Raw genomic sequence first — 21,022 nt, 5'->3', positions numbered from 1 at the left:
AGAAAAAATGCTACTTCTTTGGGGAAGGTAGTCGGCTAAGACTGCATGGAAGTGGCCAGGCTAAGAAAGCAGGTGGGTAAAAGTGAGTAGTGGAGAAGAAATAGATGAGCTTCAGTTGAAATAGTTTAGTTCAATTTTCTAAACTAGGAATATAAAATTTAGCATGAATTTATTTTTCAGGCTATATTTTAAATAAATTATACCGTCTTTTTTGCTTCAGAAGCTAACCATCCAATTAAAACTGAGCTTTATAAATAATATTAACAAGAGATATGCAAAATAAGCTTTAGCTCTCATGTAGCTTCATAGATAATTAAAATAAATGCAGGTTTTTGTTAGATTGAAATTGGTTGTAAAACTATGTCTATAACATTATTTTTATTCTGATTGCTAAGGAAGGCATTTAATGCTTACAACATGAAAAATACAGAAAAAGACAAGGAGGAGAATAAGACATGTCTTGTTGTTCAGTCACTCAGTAGTGTCCGACTCTTTGCAACCCCATGGACTGCAGCATGCCAGGCTTCCCTTCCTTATCTCCCAGAGCTTGCTCAAACTTAAGTCCATTGAGTCAGTGATGCCATCCAACTATCTCATCCTCTGTCATCCCCTTCTCCTGCCTTCAATCTTTCCCAGCATCAGGGTCTTTTCTAATTAGTCGACTCTTTGAATCAGGTGGCCAAAGTATTGTAGCTTCAGCATCAGTCCTTCCAGTGAATATTCAGGACTGATTTCCTTTAGGATTGACTTGTTTGATCTCCTTGCAGTCCAAGGGACTCTCAAGAGTCTTCTCTAACACTACAGTTCAAAAGCATCAATTCTTCAGCACTTGGCCTTCTTTATGATCCAACTCTCACATCTATACATGACTTCTGGAAAAACCATAACTTTGACTAGATGGACACTTGTTGGCAAAGTAACATCTCTGCTTTTTAATATGCTGTCTAGGTTTGTCATAGCTTTTCTTGCAAGGAGCAAGCACCTTTTAATTTCATGGCTGCAGCCACCATCTGCCATGATTTTGGAGCCCAAGAAAATAAAATCTGTCACTGTTTCCATTGTTTCCCCATCTATTTGCCATGAAGTGATGGGACCGGGTGCATTAATCTTAGTTTTCTGAATGTTGAGTTTTAAGCCAGCTTTTTCACTCTCCTCTTCAAAACAACTATAAACATTTCAGAGTATGTTTTTTCATACACATGAAATATATATTTACATGTATCTTTAAATAATATTTTATAGAAAATACTCTTAGGTACTCACATTTTTAATTAGCAATAAATTGAACACTTTCTGTATTAATATTTTTCTAGAATATTATTTCTAATGTGCACAGAATGCTGTCATTTGGAAATACCACAATGAACTAATACCCTATTGTCATATATTAAAATTATTTTCAAATATTTGTTCTTTATAATATGTTCAATGTTATTCTATATAAACCTTTATTCACCCCTCAATACTGCCTTAGGAAATTGCTAGAGATCATAATCTGTGTCAAAGGGTGTTCACACTTTTAAGTCTTTTATGATACACACTGTGACACTGATTCAAGATACTTGCATTAGATTTTTACTGCCATCAGCAAAGTGTGATAATGCTCTTTTCTCTGAATATTTACCAACTATGCATATTTTCATTTAAAATAATCCTTACAATTTTTTATATTAAAAGTAAGATTTCATTGTTGTTTTAAACAACAGTGTTATTTACAGATGTTATTGGCCATTGGATTGCGTGTTTATATCCTTTGTCCATTTCTCTATTGGGATTTTAAAAAGTCATTATTAAATTATAAAGTTTTTTTAAAAGATAATATTAATCTGTTATCTGTCACAAATGTAACTCTTCTTTACCCCTCATTTATCATTTCATTTTGTAGCTATTCTCTATAGATACGACCTCTGAAAAGGTAATCAATTGAGAAAGGTGGTATTAGTGATGTCAAGCCAATAACTAAGATTTCTAAGGTGGCTAAAATCACTATTTGGTTCCTATGTGGTCAAATAAGCGCTCTGTTCTCTGGGCATAAACAACACTCCTGGACCAAACTACACATTTGAAATGCAATTTCTTGGTCATAAAGTTTATGAGAGGAGAAGGTGGAGGAAGTGACAGTGTTAGTTCAGTGTATAGCAAATCTGTAATTATAACATGTGCATAAAACAACTCCATGAGTGGCCAATGGTTCATGTCTTCAAGAGCACCCAACTGTCCTTTGTCAGATGAATACCTCAAGTGTTTATTAGATGGTTTTACTAGTCAAAGCCATACCTGCCACTCCATCTTCTCGCACCTCACCGTCCTCCATCAGATGGACAATGGGGAGCACAGCTGCACAGATACATGCTGGGAACACAGCCTGCGGGGGCTGAGGCACGTGGTGGTTGGGCGTGTGTTCGGTGGTGTGTTCCTCATCTGAAGAGGGAGACATAATCCGGAAGTTTTCTCAGTACTAGGCACATTCTCAGAACATTCTAACGCAACAACATTTCTCAGTTCAAGGCCTACCTATAGAACGCTTTTTTGATGTGTGTAGACATCTAGTTGTCACAGCATCATTTGTTGAAAAGACTATTCTTTCCCCTTTGAAGTTTCATGGTACCCATTTTAAACATGAAATTGACATACATGTAATGGTTTAATTCTGGTCCCAACCTATGCCATTGATCTGTATATCAATCCTCAAGGCAATACCACACAATCTTGATTACTGCAGCTTTGTAGTAAGTTTTGAAATTAGGAAAAGTGAGTTTTCCAACTTTGTTCTTCATTTGCAAGATTACCGTGTCTTTTCAAGGATGTGGAACAACTGAAGCCTTCATACTTTTTGGTAAGAATATAAAATGATACAGAAACTTCTGAAGTAGCCTGACAGTATTCCTCACAAAATTTACACATAACTTCTCATAGCATCATAATTCTTAATAACTGAGATGAAAACAACACAAATGTCCAGTAACTGATGAAGTGATCAGCAAAATGTGGTGTATCCATACAATGGAATATTATTTGGTGATAAGAAGGAATGAAGAACTGATACATGTGACAAATGGATCAACCTTGAAAATATTATGCTGAGTGAAAGAATCTAGTCACAAAAGGCCATGTACTGTATGGTTCCATTCCTATAAAATGTGCCAAATAGGCAAATCCATAGAAATAGAAAGTAGACTACTTCTTCTTGGGGTTGGGGTAAGTAGTGGATGAGTGACTACTAATGGGTATAAGGTATCCCTATTTGGGCATAATGAAAATATTCTGAAATTAAGTAGCAGTGACAGTTACAAACTCTACAAATATACTATCAACCAATTGCATTACATACTTCAAAAGGGTAAATTTTATGGTATGTAAATTATATCTCAGTAAAGGTGCTATAAAAAATATAGGTATCTTTGAGCCCCAGTCCTGTAAGTTGTGATTAGTTAGCATTGGTCATTTTTGAAGTTTTCCAGGGCTGTGCAATAAAGGGTTGAGAACAACTGGTTTCTGTGTAACTTTTTGATGACTTCATAAATCAGTGTATAATCATGAAGCAGTGAGTCCCAGACAGTTCCTCATCATTAGAGAGGCATAGTTTATAAATTCTTGGACCTGAAGAGCATCATGTTTCTCCTCTGGAATCAGATTTCATTACAGGAGTGGCATGAGCTTTGTTCTTTGTTGTTATTCCAGAACATCATCCTAAAGCATCCCGCTGAGTCTTAGCTGCACACTGAAATCACCTGAGTAGGTTTTAAAAACACTGAGGTGGTGAGTCCACCCTTAGAGGTTTTGATTTGATCTTGGGTGTGACCTGGGCATTTTAAAAAAGCTCCCTGGTTGACTGCAATGTGTAGTCAGGGTTGAAAACTGCCTAGAATAATGTTTTACTAAACCCTCAGCAACATGATTACATTAATGTAATTAAAATAGAACCAACTTATCAAGGACATTTGTTGGATTAGATCAACATTTTTTTTTTTTTAGAATGCCACTCAATCTATCTTTTCAGAACTTTAAATCAGGAAGCAAGTTATTTAATGAAAACAGTGTAATGAAGTCATGAAATTGTCTCAAACACATAAGGAATAAAGGACACATTTGTAAGAGGACACACCTTCAGCACTGACGGCTGAACGCACTGACCAGACTGATCCTCGGCGGAAGGAGTAATTCCTGTGGGAAGTGCTGGAGGTACAGGACGGACTCACAGACAGTCGACGAGATGCCAGATTGGTGACTTCTTCTACTGGCAAAGAAAACAGGGGACATGAACTTTGATTTTGTAACAACAAAGTTATCATCACAACTACACTTGTCCTTACATTGAAGTGTATATAGCTATCAGAGCATAAGGCTTAAATGATTTAGAGTGTACTTAGGAAAGGAAAAAACACAGAAAGAATGACAGAAAATTCCTCCCAAAAATTTCACAAAAGCAGGGCGGAAAATCACTGAATTTAGAATGGTTCATAAATTATTTTCTTTACAATTTTTTGTCTTCACTTATTTTCTTCCGTTTTTATTGATATATGTGTGTGTGTTAGTCACTCAGTCTTGCCTGACTCTTTGTGACCCCACGGACTGTAGCCTGCTGAGATCCCCTGTTCGTGGGACTTTCTAGGCAAGAATACTGGAGTGTGTTGTCATTTCCTTCTCCATTATTGATGTGTATTCACACACACACACGCATATTTTGGCCATGCAGCATGTGGGATCTTATTTCCCTGACCAGAGATCAAACCCACACACATCCTCTGTGTTGGAAACACAGAGTCTTAACCACTGGATGGCCCAAGAAGTCCCCGTAAATCATTTTCTGACAAACTGCCAGTATTTGTGAAGGTTGAAAGCAGCTAATGGACTGACCCCATTTTTAATGATGAAAGACTGATTGAACATATTTTAGCACACACTCTGGGTTCAGCTGTTGCCTGAATCACAGTCACTGCTTGATCCATTATCATATTAGTTCATTCAGTGTGGCTAATGTCCTCCTCCATAAACAGGCCAGCTCTAAACATTTAGGAAAAGACAATTTTTCTCCTTCTTTAGATAGTGTCAGGAGGTAAGTGAGAGAAAGAGAGGGAGCTTATCACCTCAAGTCACATAAAACTGTCAGTTTATTTTAAAGCAAGTCCTTTCCCTTCTCTGTGACCCAGCCCTCCAAGAAGTCCAGTGTGTAGAGGCACCTTCTTCCTCTGGCTCTGAGTTGGGTGTGCAGGTGGGCTCGTAGCAAGCCTCCTGGGTGATGGGGATGGCGGTGATGAGGCTGGCTTCTCGACCAAGACGCTTCTTCTCTTCCTCCTGTTGCAAGTTCTTTAAGATGTGTTCTGCCCTTTGATGGGAGCGGGACACAGCCCGGGCTGAAAAGGATTTCTATGGAGACATGAAGGCAAGTTTGTTTACTAGCAACTCTTCTGCATGGTCACAGAAGAGTTGGTCTACTCAATGACACAGATGTGGTCCTTTGTTCTCAGGAAATGGTAGGGCATCGTGATCTAGTTTCATGTTGTTTATTTGTTTCTTTTTCTACCAAGTTTCCAGGCTGTGTATAACTAAGCTATTCTTTTTCATTCAGTCTGAATAACTCTTCAAAGATGTTTGTAATTTCTAGAAACAGTCTTTTTTTTTTTTTCCCACTTTTAGGATAAAAGATCAATGATTCACTCTTTAAAAACTGACATCAAAGAAACATTTTTAATACTCTCTTTCTTACCAAAATTTCTTGAACTGGTTTTAAATGAAGGACATTTATTTTGTAAGGTTAATAAAAGAGAAAGTCGGAACCATGGGAAGGAGGAGGAAAGAGATCTATCTCTCATATAAACAATTAATTATGTGATTTATTTCATTTTTATATCTTATGTATCTACCACACTGTAAATGCTATTTAGAAATATTAATATTAAATAATATTAACAATATATAGTAATAAATGTTCATAGAAATACAGTGGCACACTATAAGTACTTAGCAATATTTGTAGAAACAAAGTAACTGAATGGAAATTATGAGTTTGTAGTGTTACTAAGGGTTGAATGTAAAATCTGACTCTGTTTACCAGCAGCAAAAGCATAATAGATAAGAAACAATAAAGGAGACAAGATTCACTCTGCAAAGTGGCCATTCTGTTTGACTTAACCATGATGCTTATGCTGAGACAAATTCCAAGAGCTCTAGGGATAAAGCCATTGGCATCAGAACAGGGAAGTGATCATTGACATTCTCCACTACCAGTTTGATGTCTATGTGCAGTAGTAATTCTACATCTCTTTGTTGGTCCATAGTCTGTAGGATTTAAGAGACAGACAAGGGGTGTTGGTCACTCTCCTGAAGGACTATAGTCATTAAAGCTCCCTTTATGCAACGTCTTAACATAAGACTAAAGGTTTTCTATAATGAATGACATAACAGCAATTAAGGGCATTGATGGGCTACATGGCAATTCATTTTCAGAGTCAGGGGTCAAGCTGGTTGATTATAATAAGATAAGGTGAGAATTGTGGAATAAGGAAAAGAGAACTAAATATAGAATCGAGGACTTGGCTTGAAATTCACTGTGAACTTGGGAGAGAGGATGGACTTGACTCTAATGATTCCATCACGTGTATGGGAGAAAAACTAAAGATCTTTATACCAGTGGTTCAGATGCTGGAATTACTATATATATGAGGAAGAACCAAGTGTGCCTTTATCTTTGGCACAAAACCATGAGATATGAAGGTAGTATATGCAGAAGAATTAAAATAAAAACATTCTTATGGGTAAAGAATTCCAATAAACCATTCTCCAAAGAAAACTACAAAAGGCTAGAAAATATATGTGACATGCAAAAATATTCAACAAACTCTTTAATGTGTGAATAAAAAAGCCAATAACTTTGTTTTTTGCTGTTCAATGTGGCATTAAAAGATAACACTAGTTAATTTGAATAAGGAAGATGCTTTCCCATTCTATTGTATGAGAGTAAAATGGTACATTTGTCCTGGGAATATTTTGCGAGTTCTATCAAAAATCTTTAACATTCACATATTGATTGCCCTAAATCTCATGGGAAACTATGCAAGGAAATAATCATGAATTTGTGTATAGAGATATGTTCTTTATTTTTTGCTTTATTTTCCAAACTTTTCTACATTACTCTTGAAATTTAGAAAAATGCTATGCAACATGCAAAAAAGGCATATTTTGAAGATTCATTTTTTTTTCCCAAAGGGCACATATTCTTGGTTCTTGTTTATAAATAGACTGTGTTCTAACGTTACCTGTTTAATTACATTACATAGAGCAGTGATAAATTAGAATAGGATGACCTGAGGTCTCTGAGTGATGTTTGTGATGATGATACTGATGATCAACAAGGTAAAAAACAGACTAAGGTCCAAATAAGGAAAATAAGAGCAGCCAACTCAGTTCTTTTACTTATTCATCCAGGGTCAATATCGTTCACTTTTGGATAGCGTGCTGTGCCATGCTCAGTCATGTCCGACATTTTGCGACCCTATAGACTATAGCCCACCAGGTTCGTCTGTCCATGGAGATTCTCCAGGCAAGAATACTGAAGTGGGTTGCCATGGCCTTCTCTAGGGGATCTTCCCAACCCAGGGATCGAACCCAGATCTCCTGCATTGCAAGCAGATTCTTTACCGTCTGAGCCACCAGGGAAGCACCTTGGATAGCGTATATAGGTTAAATAAATTGTTCTGTAATAAAGAGCAGCCAAAGTGCTACCTTGGGCTAAGAAACCAGTGCCTAATGGTTTTAATAGCGTTATAAGGCAGCTTCTGCTTTGAATTATAGAACAAACTGTCTTGCCTTGCAGGTCTGCAAATGCTCACCCCAGAAGTTAGTTCCCTCTATTCTATTTCAGAAGAACTAAAGAACTTTTGTGGCTGTTCTTCTGTGTTATTATATTCTGATGACAAGAACACATTGTCTCTCACACTCATTGCTCTTCTCTCTTACAAGTACACATGGAACCTGAAGATAATGAGAAAGAAAGAGTCCGTTACTCACAGACTGGTCTTCATTAATGGGGTCCTGGACGCTCCCGCTGCACTGAGGGACCCAGGGAGGGTCAAACATTGGGACGGATGGCATTCCGAGCACTGGTGATGGCAGGGTGAAATTTATACTGGGAGGTGGGATCTGTTAGTTGATATCAGAGGAATGAAGTAAGATGGGAAATAAACTAGATTGAGTCTGAAATAAAATCATGAAATAATCTTAAGGAGCACAGGCTGTTACAAAGCACACGATGAATGTCTCTGGGCCTCAGTTTACTCATTAATAAAATGAAGGGTTTCAGCTGTATGATCTTTATTTGTGTTAATTACCCCATCCTCCAAAAACATCTGTGTATATACAGTGAAATGTCTGCAAGTTTTATGCTTACCTCTGGGGTTGGTACTGTGATCTTGAGGTTTATATAAACTTGATTTTCTTACTTTACCTTTCTGTATATTTTAATCTTTTTAAGAACAAGAATTCATTCATATTGGAGTTAGATTTACTTATAAAACCAGAGAAGGGGAAAAAAGAAGCATCTCTTGGGCCATACACTGCGGATTTGAAGTTGCAGGATTGAAATGAACCTTGGGTTCGGTTTGCTACTCTAATTCCCATATGAGAAGTGTGTGTGTGTGTGTGTGTGTGTGTGTGTGTGTGTGTGTGTGTGTGTGTGCGTGTGTGAGAGAGTGCGCGCGCGTGCACACGCGTGCTCAGTCATGTCGGACTCTGCAACTCTATGGACTGTAGCCCGCAGGCTCCTCTGTCCATGGGATTATCCTAGAAGTATCCCTCACCTTAAAAATCTGCTGTGCTCCCTCTTCCATCCGGGGCCAGACCTGATAGCGAAACCTCCAGAGTGTGTGGAACTTAAGGACGGCGTTCAGTCTCTGCACGGTCTCTGGATGGTGAAACTCTGACGTCAGCATATCGGACACAGCCTCGGGGACTTTCACCGCACACAGCAGGAACATGGCCGCTAAAGACAGTCAACAATCCATCAGCTACACAGTCTTTTAAGTTGTATGATTCCTGGGGATGAGGGGAAGGAGGAAACTGCTTCTGTCTCTTGAAAACGACTACTGAGCTATACAGCCAGGCCACCAGCACTGGCCAAAGAAAACCCTGTTTGAGCCACTGGAAACCAGGTACCATCCTTTGTACAACCCACAATCTTCTAATATCTGGTGTGAGGGCAGTGAAAGCATGACATTGCAGTAGAAATCTCATTTTAAGCAACATTTCCCTTGAGCTATACAGCCAGGCCACCAGCACTGGCCAAAGAAAACCCTGTTTCAGCCACTGGAAACCAGGTACCATCCTTTGTACAACCCACAATCTTCTAATATCTGGTGTGAGGGCAGTGAAAGCATGACATTGCAGTAGAAATCTCATTTTAAGCAACATTTCCCTTGGCTCACAGTGAAAAGTGAATGTCAAAGGAAGCTAATGAAAAAAGGAAATTACATGCTGAAATATCCTTTTTAGGAAATGTCTAGAGTCATCTCAGAGTAACCCTAGGATGGTACATAAAAATGTCCATTAAAGTTACATTAGTTATATTAACAATAAAATTCAAAAGGTAGACTCTATGAGAAACGTCTACCCTTCCAAGAGGTAGAATAGATTGAGAAACCAACAGAGAATTTATGAAACATAATATCATTGTTGCTTTATAATTTGGGGAAAGCCAAATACTAGGAAGAGAAAGGTCATTCCATGGTAAGTTACAAAGTCAATGAATAATGAGGAAAAAAAAACAGTACACTCTATAGCATAGACAGAGAAGCCAGTGTCAATTATAAAAATATTTAAAATTTCCCTTGTACTTTCCGCCACATCCTCAAGACATGCTCCACCAACTCTTAGGATAACTGGGGCTGAGTCACAGCTCTGAAACTGATCTTGGCCACGTCCCTTAACTTCTTAGTCTGTGTTTCTCTATTGGTAAAACATCAATAATGTTGATGATGATGATGATGATGATGATGATGATGATGTTAATGATGATGTAGCTGCCTCCAAATGTCTTGTTAGAATAAAATAAAATATGAAAAAGTGCTTTGTGACATCAAAAGTACTATATATGCATAGTGTATAGAAGGTTTCCTGCGAAATTTAAAAATTGCCACCTCTGAAAAAGAGGACTGGGAGTCATGGAATAGAGGGTGACAGTTTTAAATTTCATACACTTTTACATTATTTGAGTTTTTACTATGTATTTTTCAATTAAAGTAACCATACAAAACTAAAGGAATGTGCACAAAAAGTGAAAAATGGTGAAGAATCCAGATTTTTGCCTCTACCATTTACTAGCTACATGGCTTTGGACACATCACTTAAATTTTAGACATTTGTTTCAATATTGTAATTTGAACACAGAACATGACTTACCTAAGATTTAATAAAATTAATGACGATAGTTCATGGTCAATCTGGGAAATCACAACACACACAAAAGAACCTTTTGTGAAATACAGTGAAGATGTAGGTTCTGGGGGAAATCATTGTAATTTTTAACATCCTGTGAGAGACATGCTGCCTTTGTGCAGACTACACAGGGACATGAAAAGTGTATACAGAGAGCCTAGGCCTGTTTCTCTTTAGTGCACAGCTCTGTCTAGTGGTCCAGCCACTGCTATCAATGTGACCTCAGTGTGAAGATGGAATGAATGTGCCTCGCTCTTGTTGAGACACTGGGATGAATGGCAGCAGGACCAGGGTCGTGGGTGGCTTATCCTTACCTGCTGCCCCCGCCATATGCTCATCCATGCTGAGCAGGAGCTCCCAGGCAGCTGGCTGGATGTCTCCATACATTTCCTCTGTTAAAACTGGTGCGGCCTTGATCAGTAGAGATAAGGGAGCAGGCGACAGGCTCATCACCTGCAAAAAGATGGAAATGATGTCTTAAAACCATCAAAGACACTGGTTGTTGTCCTCTTGAAAGTTAAGGGTCACTTCTCTCTCTGCTTTCCTTAAATGACCTTAAAATACTTTTTAAAGTGGGAACATATCTGGCATGATGTATAGTAAGTAAGTTTTATACCCTATTAGTTGATGTATAAGTGTCCCAAATTATATTATTTTATAACACTTTCACCACAAAAATAATTTGTAACCACCTAGGGAATAAACTGTAGAATAAGCACAGTTCTCTGAGAAAAAAGGATTTCAGTCAGTAAATCTTTGTGTTAAAAGTCCTGGTAACCTTCACAGCATCTTATTTTCCTTCCTATTAGGAATGATTTCCACTGAAAACTGTGAGCAGCCTCTAATTTATAAAGGAGTTCCATTCAGAAAGTTAGTTTTCTAAGCCAGTGAACTTGGATGGTATTTTTCCTTCAAAATATTATACAGTGTGGTTATTAGTCCAGGTTAGCCCACAAAATACTATTTAATCCATTATTTTAAATAATTGAGGTAAAAAATGTCAGTTTGGGGCAAGCCTGTCTTTAGCCATCATTTAAAACACTTTCTAGAAAAACATGAAATTTTTTTCTCTCTTCCCCTGGAAAATGTATTATTATTTAGAGTTTAGATTGTAATAACAATATAACTTTGTGAAGCCCTGGATAAGTAGTTAAGTGTATTATCTCTTTTGATTCATACAATGATCCTTTGAGATGGGTCCAGTGTTAAAATCCCCATTTTAGAGATCAAGCAACTAAAACTAAGAGAAATTAACTTAACTTGCTCAAGGTTCCAGAGCCAGAGCAGCAGGTTCAGGATCTGAACCCAGATTGTCTCATTCCAAGACCTGTGAGCATCACTACCACACACTAGTGGGAAGCTGGCTCCACTGGGGTGGAAAGAGGCATGGTTCTAGCCAAGCTTCCTTGTCTTTATGGAAGTTGGCTGTCCAGCAAGAAGGGATTTTTTTCTTGCACACTTGGTAGCACTCTTTCTCACCAAATTAGAAGGCAATGGCACCCCACTCCAGTACTCTTGCCTAGAAAATCCCATGGATGGAGGAGTCTGGTAGGCTACAGTCCATGGGGTCGCCACAAGTCGGACACGACTGAGCAACTTCACTTTCACTTTTCCCTTTCGTGCACTGGAGAAGGAAATGACAACCCACTCCAGTATTCTTGCCTGGAGACTCCTAGGGATGGCGGAGCCTGGTGAGCTGCTGTCCATGGGGTTGCACAGAGTCGGACACGACTGAAGCGACTTAGCAGCAGCAGCAGTTATGCCAACACTGTGCCAATTGGCATTGTATATCCCAAACTTTTGTTGTTGTTGTTCAGTTGCTTAGTCGTGTCCAACTCTTTGCAGAGTGGACTGCAGCACGCCAGGCTTCCCTGTCCTTCACTATCTCCTGGAGTTTCCTCAAACTCATGTCCATGGAGTCAATGATGTCATCCAACCATCTCATCTTCTGTTGCTCCCTTCTCCTCCTCCCCTCAATCTTTCCCAGCATCGGGGTCTTTTCCAAACATTAGTAATAAGGATATCTGAAGTTCCCTCCCTATTCCTGCTTCATGAATGTTTTCAAACCATGTATTAATACCTGTAGTCTAATGTATTTCAGCATTCCAGAATCCTTCTTCCCCTCCAGGTTGGCATCTGAAACTCTCTTCTTCAGAGAAGGTGTCCTCAGGCATGATTTATCTGAGCACTGGAAAGAATATGAGATAGATGACAAAGAGTGTTGTGCACTTCAAAAACCAGCAATGCTGTTTTTCCCCCAATTCTCCAGATAACCACTTCTAATGCAACAGATGATGTAAGGCCTTTTCATGAGTCTGCACTTTCTGAAAGCGATAAAAGCAATTAAGTTTGTTATGAAAAGGGAACTTAGAGATGTTTAGCAACGAACTCCTCTTTTACCACTGAGAAGACCAGGATCCAGAGAGGTGGAGTAGCTTGCTGTGCTAAATCGCTTCCGTAGTGTCCACCTCTGTGCGACCCTATGAACTGGAGCCTGCCAGGCTCCTCTGTTCATGGGATTCTCCAGGCAAGAATACTAGAGTGGATTGCCATTCTCTTCTCCAGGATCTTCCCGACCCAGGATCAAACCGGTGTGTCTTACGTCTAATCTGCACTGGCAGGTGGGTTCTTTACCATTAGTGCCACCTGGGAAGCCCATAGAGTAGCTTGACCAAACTGCAAAGCTGGTTATTAGCAGAATAAGGAAAGGACAGGCTCTCCCGACTTCCATTTCAGGGCTAATTATATTTCCACCAAGCTGTTAAAAGCACAAATCTTTTAAAAGATTGTCAGTTAAAATCCACTCTCTCTAATAGTCCCTGTAAAGGGTTGGATGCTACAAGTCAATCAATTGGAAGAGAAAATATTTCACAGGGAAGTGTTAGGAATGAAAGGTAAAAGACCCATCAAGGAAATATGAGTTCATAATCATCTATCATCCAGGTAAAGTGTTGTGTTTTTTTTTTTTAAACCATATTTGTCTATACGAGACAGCAGCTCTTCTTTCAAACCATCCCCTCAACCAGGGTAAAATAGCCCTGACTCATTAGCACTCACACAGAGACAATATCTTCCCCTGACTCCCTACATGACAAGGAATGGAGTGGACAGAGCAGCTGGGAGGATGGTCACTCTGATGTTGGCAGGCCCTTGTTTATTTACTCTGAGTCCTGATGTCTCCTATTTTTGCACTCCAGGCTGTGCAAAAAGGGAATCCATCCCTTTGCACAATATAAGGCTCATTTGTTTTTCCAGTGCCATGTCAATGAAACAGTCTCTCCCTCAATGCCAAGGGGAAAAAAATGAACTCCTTAAGAATTTTTGAACAGACTTCACAGTGTCACAGATGGAAATATTTTGAAAGAAAAAGCAAAGCTGAAACTACATGCATGTTCCAAGAAAGTCTTTCAAAACTGACAAAAAGACCCAAGACAATGCATCTATTATGTGACTGGTATGGAATGAACATTTAAATGAATCTACTTGGAAACAAATGAACCAGAGCTCTCGCTGTGTTTTCTAAAGATTTTTAAAAAGTGGAGGCATATACTTGGGAACACATATCATTTGGGGAGAGAAATTCTGCATTGCTTTTTTTCCCCTTGTGAAAGTAAAAGCAATATATAATATAAATATTGTGCCCATTTTATATAATTTTAAAGCTATTCTAAAATCATATATGGCAGTCATTTTCCATATAATGTAACAATATATCTGATTTACTTTTTAAAAAGTCAGGATATTCAAAAAGTAGCAACTTTCTGCTTTTATTCTATTTATAAAAAATACATGCAAATTGCAGAATACCTGGAAAATACAGAAAAACTATGAATAAAGAAAGCAAAATCTCCATAATACCCAACTCAGGGATGGTCATTATTTGATTTCTTTCAGACTTTTATCCCTGTACACAGCAAAGCAGTGATGACGCTGTATGTGGCACACAGTTTTGGTTTTTAACTTTTTATTTTGTATTGGGGTATAGTCGATTAACAATGTTGTGATAGTTTCAAGTAAACAGTGAAGGGACTCAGCCATACATACACATGTATCCATTCTCTCCCAAATTCCCCTCCCATCCAGAATGAGTGGCACACAGTTTTAAACATTTCATTATGATAGTATGATGATGATTTCCCCAGGTCATTACAGTTATTTTAAAATATGATTTTTGAATTTTTAGAATATTTTATCGATTTCTCCTTTGGCTGGACATTTTGTCCTTTCAGGGTTACTTCTGAATAACTTTTGATTAATTTATAGGACTTTTAACCAGGCAGATAAAGAAAAATACTCAGAAGAAAATAGACAAACGTTTATGTCTCTCACAGTCTGGGAAATGTAGACTTCTGTTTAATTCTGTCTGCTGGAGACAGAAGGTATAAGTCAAGCTTCTCCAGTATCAAATATGTAGTATCCCAGCATGCATGCTTAAGCATGGTGTGTTCTGCCAGCTTCAAGATAATTAGGACGTTTGTTATAGTGGAAAGGGAAGGGAATTGGAAAGGCTTTTACACTAGGGTGATGGGCTAATAACTCTCCTTGAGTGATCTGTTTGGGCCTAAAAGATAGATATTAAAGATGGGTACACATGTGAGGGGCATTTCAGTATATTATGTGAGGTTCCTGAAGTCCTGTACTGGTGTGACTCTGACTCAGACTAACAAAGTTATCACCAGTTGCTTTTTGATTTGGTAACTTGTTGTAGGAGACTAGTTTTGAAGGCATCTATTGGTTATTAGTAGGGGCTTCCCAGGTGGCTCATTGTTAAAGAATCTGCCTGAAATACAGGAGATGCAGGTTCAATTCCTGGGTCAGGAAGATCCTTTGGAATAGGAAATGGTAACCCACTCCAGTATTCTTGCCTGGAAAATCCCATGGACAGAGGAGCCTGGCAGGCTACAGTCCATGGAGTCAGAAAGAGTCGGACATGACTTAGGGAGTAAATAACAACAAACAAACAACAACCTTTTATTTGCATGATGCATGATAAGTCACTTCAGTTGTGTCCAGCTCTGTGTGACCCTATGGACCATAGCCCAACAGGCTGCTCTGTCCATAGGATTCTCCAGGCAAATACTGGAATGGGTTACCATTTCCTTCTCCAACCTTTTATTTACCTCTTCTTTTAAACTGAAAGGGAAAAAAATGTTTTTTTCACTCCCATTTCCATTAGCAAGTGCTAATTGAACATTTACTCTATTTAGAACATAGCATTAGACAAGGTACAGATATATAGGAAAAATCAAAGAATTCTTTGGTGAATTCACCTTTTGGTGAAAGCGATATATAACAAGGTTAGAAGTGCACTAACCAGGCTAACGGAACGTACAGTGAGGCTCTGAGCACTGAAATGAAGATTAGCATATTGATCAGAGTTAGATGGGTTACAAAATGTACTAGCTGCCCCAAATATATTCTGCCATAAAAACCGATTAAAAAGGAAACAGGAATGAAATACCAATTGCTCTCATAAGTCTTTATTTTAATCAGAACCACTGCTTTTACTCTTGATTTATGGCCTATTCTGTTTTCATTTGGGCTCTGGAAATGTGCACATTGTTCATTTATGTGACCAATTCACAACAGGCAAATGGAAACATCATGAGAAAATGAAAAGAAAAAGCTTGAACAGGAGGCTGGCATTTTGGAAATATGTTTATCACTGAAGACTTAATACATCTTTTCAGCTTTCCTCTGGCATGACTAATTTAAATGTGTTAAGGTTAGGGAACATTTACCCTTGTTTTCTTTCCCTTTCCCTTTCAGAAATGTGGGGTTTCCCTCATGGCTCAGACGTTAAAGAATCTGCCTGCAACGTGGGTTCAACCGCTGGGTTGGGAAGATCCCCTGGAGAAGGGAACGGCTACCCATTCTAGTATTCTTGCCTGGAGAATTCCATGGACAGAGGAGCCTGGCAGGCTACAGTCTGTGGGGTTGCAGAGAGTCGGACATGACTAAGCGACTATCACTTACACTCACACTTCAGAAATGTAAGCAATCTGTAAGGTTGGTAACATTTTCTGCTGCTTAAGGCTGCTTTGTCCTGCATGGGCCAGAAGTGAAGGGAACTCATGAAACACGCTAGAACCCTAAAGCCCACTCGCTCATTCAATATTATTGTCCCTCTGCTATAGTGAGGTTCTCTGTTAGGTATTACAAGGATACAAAATGTGTAAGACTGCCTCAGTTCTCGAGAAGTCTTATAATCAAGTGGCAGATGAGAAATAGGGATGTAAGTAGCCCCACTTTGTAGGCAGAGGGATCTTAAAAGCTTTATCATAGGATAAAGACTAAAATCCTTCCCACAGCCTCAGAGCACAAGAGCACAGACGACCGCGGGACAGGATGAGGCTGCACAAGCAAGCCGAGAGCAGACCAGGTTGAACCTCATCCTCAGCCTTGGTACTCCCTCTTCTCTCTGGTTGGAGAATTCTGTATTCAGTTAACATCTAGGCATCCTTCAGCCAAAACTCATCTGTCACTTTATTGGAGATACTACCTTATCTCCCCCGATAAGTTCAAAGCCTCATGCATAAGATCTCTCAGCACAGTTTTCTCCTTCATTGTGCTTATTGCTGCTGCAATTTTATACCAACTTAGGCACCCCACTCCAGTACTCTTGCCTGGAGAATCCCATGGACGGAGGAGCCTGGTAGCCTGCAGTCCATGGGGTTGCTAAGGGTCGGACACGACTGAGCGACTTCACTTTCACTTTTCACTTTCATGCATTGGAGAAGGAAATGGCAACCCACTCCAGTGTTCTTGCCTGGAGAATCCTGGGGACGGGGGAGCCTGGTGGGCTGCCAGCTATGGGGTCGCACAGAGTTGGACACGACTGAAATGACTTAGCAGGGATGCTTAGCTGATAAATTTCTGTCTCTCAGCTAGACTGTGTGCATCATATGAGGACAGTGCCATATCTCTGTGGCTGTTCTTATATCCAACACACAGTATGGACTCAGTATGGTCCAGAAAGTCTTTAAAATTTGTTGAATAGACACATGGATTGATGGATGAATTAATGAATGAATAATATGAAAAGCAGAATAAAACACCATTATAGTTTAGAGGAAGAAGGGAACAAAAAAATGAAATTAATCATCCACCTGCAGTATGTCCTGTGGTGAACACTAGGGAGATCAGGAAAGGTTTCAAGGAGGAGGTGGTACTTGAGTTGGATCTTGAAGGATGTTTGGGTTCAGCCACGTATAGATTACAGTGAAGATATGACTGGAGCAAAGGTATGGAAGTAAGAAATCTCAGCGTGTACATGGTGAACAATGAACATTAATTTAGTCTGGTGTATTTTTATAATTTTCAACATATTTTATAGGTTTTCTTCTATAGGTAAGGGAGTTTTTATAGGAAAGATAACTTATCTAAATAAGTTTTCTTTGGATGCAGTATCATTTATGTTTGAGATACATATATGTACAAATATATATATGTATATAGATAGGTATGTACACACATACATTTCAAACATAAATGACATGTCTATATATATGCATACATGCACAAGAATATATGCACATATATATTTTTCTTTTTATGTCATCATTTAGCAGTTTATGTAATTTTCCCACCTGATCTTCCCTTAGAATCGGTGTTTTCTGAATACCATGAGATGTAAGAGAGTTTAGTTGAAAAAGCCCTGACTTTGATAATCCATGTTCCTAAACTAAAGGCTAGCTGAATATGTTCTAGATATTGTGTACAATGGGACTGTGGACAATCCCATCTTTTTTAACTTCAGCGTTTTCATCTGTAAAATGGGGTGAAGAGTATCTACTGAACAAGATTTGTAAGAATTGAAAAGTACATTGTCAATGATGCATACTTTGTCATACATAGGTTTCAGAAAAAACACTAAAAGGTCATATCCCAAAAGGGAAATCAGCAAATTTATGAGATGTATAAGATATACATTTTTTTCTTTAGGAGCTCTTGTATTAGTCAGTCACTTCCTTGTACTTTCATAATTTAAAAAGAGTTGGACTATAAAGAAAGCTGAGCGCAGAAGAACTGATGCTTTTGAACTGTGGTGTTGGAGAAGACTCTTGAGAGTCCCTTGGACTGCAAGGAGATCCAACCAGTTCATCCTAAAGATCAGTCTTGGGTGTTCAATGGAAGGACTGATGTTGAAGCTGCAACGCCAATACTTTGGCCACCTGATATGAAGAACTGACTCATTTGAAAAGACCCTGATGCTGGGAAAGATTGAAGGCAGGAGGGGAAGGGGACGACAGAGGATGAGATGGTTGGATGGCATCATCGATTCAATGGACATGAGTTTGGGTAAACTCTGGGAGTTGGTGGTGGATAGGGAGGCCTGGTGTGCTGTGGTTCACAGGGTCGTAAAGAGTCGGACATGACTGAGTGACTGAACTGAACTGAACTGAATTAAATAACTCCCTTTTTCGAGTGCTAAAGAATTACAAATTGCTATACAACTCAACTGTGCATTTTTGTTATTGCTTATATTCTCTAGTTTGATTTGCATTTTATTGCCATCCTTCCACCTTACCAAATTTGGCTCACAAACTCTTTAGTAGAAAGATCCTCTGCTCCTACTTCCTTATTTTTTGTTTCTCCAAGAATATCTGGCCTCATATTGTGCCAACAGCAGGTGCCCCATGAACGCTCACTGAGATGAATAGGTATTATATAAAAATCTTCTGGCAAAACCACTTGCGAGAAGCAGCTGCAGACGCAGCCGGCAGCACTCGGTGGCCATCATGCCTTCTCGGGGGCAGGTGGGTAACTCAGGGCTTCCCTGGCAGGAGCACGGCAACCCTGGTTACTGTCTTCATCTTCAGCTAGCTCAGCTGTCCAATTGTCAGGAAAGTACAGCTGAATACTGAGAAAATGTAATCATTTCTCGAAGATGTTTCCTTTAGTCTGATTTGACTCTATTATTTGTCAGTGAAAAGTTGGGCCATTTATTGCTTATTTCTTAAGATAAAACTGTATCAGTTTCCTGTTACTGCTATAAAAAATGACCACAATCTTCTTGGGAAAAACTGGCACAGATTTATGATTTTAACAGTTTTCTAGGTCAGAAGTTGAGAATGGATTGGCAGGGCTGTGTTCCTTCTGGGGGAATCATTCATTTCCTTGTCCTCTCCAGCTCCTAGAGGCTGCCTAGGCTCACTACCTTGCATCGCTCTGACTTCTGCTTCTATCGTCACAACTCTATCTCTGACTATGTTCAGCCCATTGGATAATCCAGGATAATCTCCTATTATATGATTCTTGATTTATTCACCCAGGCAAGATCCCTTTTGCCAGGTGAGGTAACATATTCACAGGTTCCAAGGATTAGAATTCAGACATCTTTAGGGGGACATTATTCTGCCTACCACAGCAACTCATCAAAAATGCCCCTTTGAGTTTATATTTATTTGTAGAAATGAGACAAAACCCACAAAAAGAGTCTATATTTGCTCAGGGACATGAAGACAAAGCACTTGTCTTTTTTGCACCCCTCTTCTAAAGTGAAAGTTTTAGTTGCTCAGTTGCGTGCAACTCTGCGATGCCATGAACTGTAGCCCACCAGGCTCCTCTGTCCAAGGAATTCTCCAGGCAGGAATACTGCAGTGGGTTGCCATTCTCTTCTCCAGGAGATTGTCCCAATCCAGGGACTGAACCGGGTGTTCTGCATTGCAGGCAGATTCTTTACCAGCTGAGCCCCCAGGGAAGCTACCCATTGTCTATCTTTGCTCGAAACCACACAGACCTATAGCCTGGTTTATACCACTGCAGTGGGCTGACATTTGCATTTACAGAGAAAAGATTGTTAGGACATTGTTTTCCCTAACATTGGTATATATCATGTGATCATTCACTCACCTCTTTCTGCTTCTTGCCACGGAGAGCCACGTTGCTGATGCTGTTGCTCTCACGGAGGGAGTCCACACTGTCTCCGTAGAGCAGCTTAATGGCCCTGACCAGCCGGGCACAGGAGCGGCTGTGGTGCAGGTAGCAGTGAGGGTGACAGTAGTCGATGTGGGTGCAGATGAAGCTCTGCTGGTTGCACAGCAGGATCATGACCTGGAACACAGACATCACTGAGGCTCAACCAGGGTATAGACCAATTGTGAGCAACGATAGGGTAGAATGTGAAAAGTCAGAACGTCAACTTTCCTTAATGGGTCTTAAAATCACAATAATTCCATGAGAGAACAATAATTCCCACAAGAGAACAAAGACTTACAAGCCTTCATATGCTTGACTTCTTTTGCTCCCTGGATTTACACCTGATAGAAAGCTCTTTTTGAAACAATAAAAGGTTAAGTGATCTTCAAAAACTTGGGAGTGTATGATTCCCAGATATTTTCAAATGAAGGTTCCAAACTTAAAATATATTACTTTTTTCAGCTCTGATGTCGTAGAAGGAGCCAGTGGAAGAGCAGAAAGTGACGAGAAGTTCCATTCCAAAGGATTTGGCTGGCCTTTGACATCTGCGGGATGTCTTTAACTCCAGCCCACCTACATGGAACTTGAAAACATTTCTGTATCTTCCACCCTGTCCTCTAACCTTCAACTGGGCTTGAATCCACTGTAGAACTTCGTTTCCTCTCTCTACAAA

The 21,022-nt window shown here is 39.4% G+C and overlaps 1 protein-coding gene across 3 annotated transcripts in view; it reads right to left on the bottom strand.

Annotated features, from left to right (window-relative positions):
• The window catches only part of UNC80 (unc-80 subunit of NALCN channel complex), a 207,337-nt gene that overhangs the window by 64,436 nt on the left and 121,879 nt on the right, over nt 1-21,022 (bottom strand). For all 3 annotated transcript variants that reach the window (XM_081582692.1, XM_081582691.1, XM_081582693.1), the window contains 8 exons: nt 20,284-20,484; nt 12,509-12,616; nt 10,743-10,881; nt 8,796-8,977; nt 8,008-8,139; nt 5,181-5,367; nt 4,106-4,237; nt 2,278-2,421 (listed from right to left, as the gene is read on the bottom strand). In XM_081582692.1, the coding sequence (XP_081438818.1) occupies nt 2,278-2,421; nt 4,106-4,237; nt 5,181-5,367; nt 8,008-8,139; nt 8,796-8,977; nt 10,743-10,881; nt 12,509-12,616; nt 20,284-20,484 (1,225 nt within the window). The remainder of the gene's footprint in view (nt 1-2,277; nt 2,422-4,105; nt 4,238-5,180; nt 5,368-8,007; nt 8,140-8,795; nt 8,978-10,742; nt 10,882-12,508; nt 12,617-20,283; nt 20,485-21,022) is intronic.

Source organism: Giraffa tippelskirchi, chromosome 3 (assembly GCF_054371585.1).
Source record: "Giraffa tippelskirchi isolate mGirTip1 chromosome 3, T2T-mGirTip1v1.2.pri, whole genome shotgun sequence".
In the NCBI taxonomy this organism is placed as follows: Eukaryota; Metazoa; Chordata; class Mammalia; order Artiodactyla; family Giraffidae; genus Giraffa; species Giraffa tippelskirchi.
This window is presented reverse-complemented; position numbering and strand designations above follow the sequence as displayed.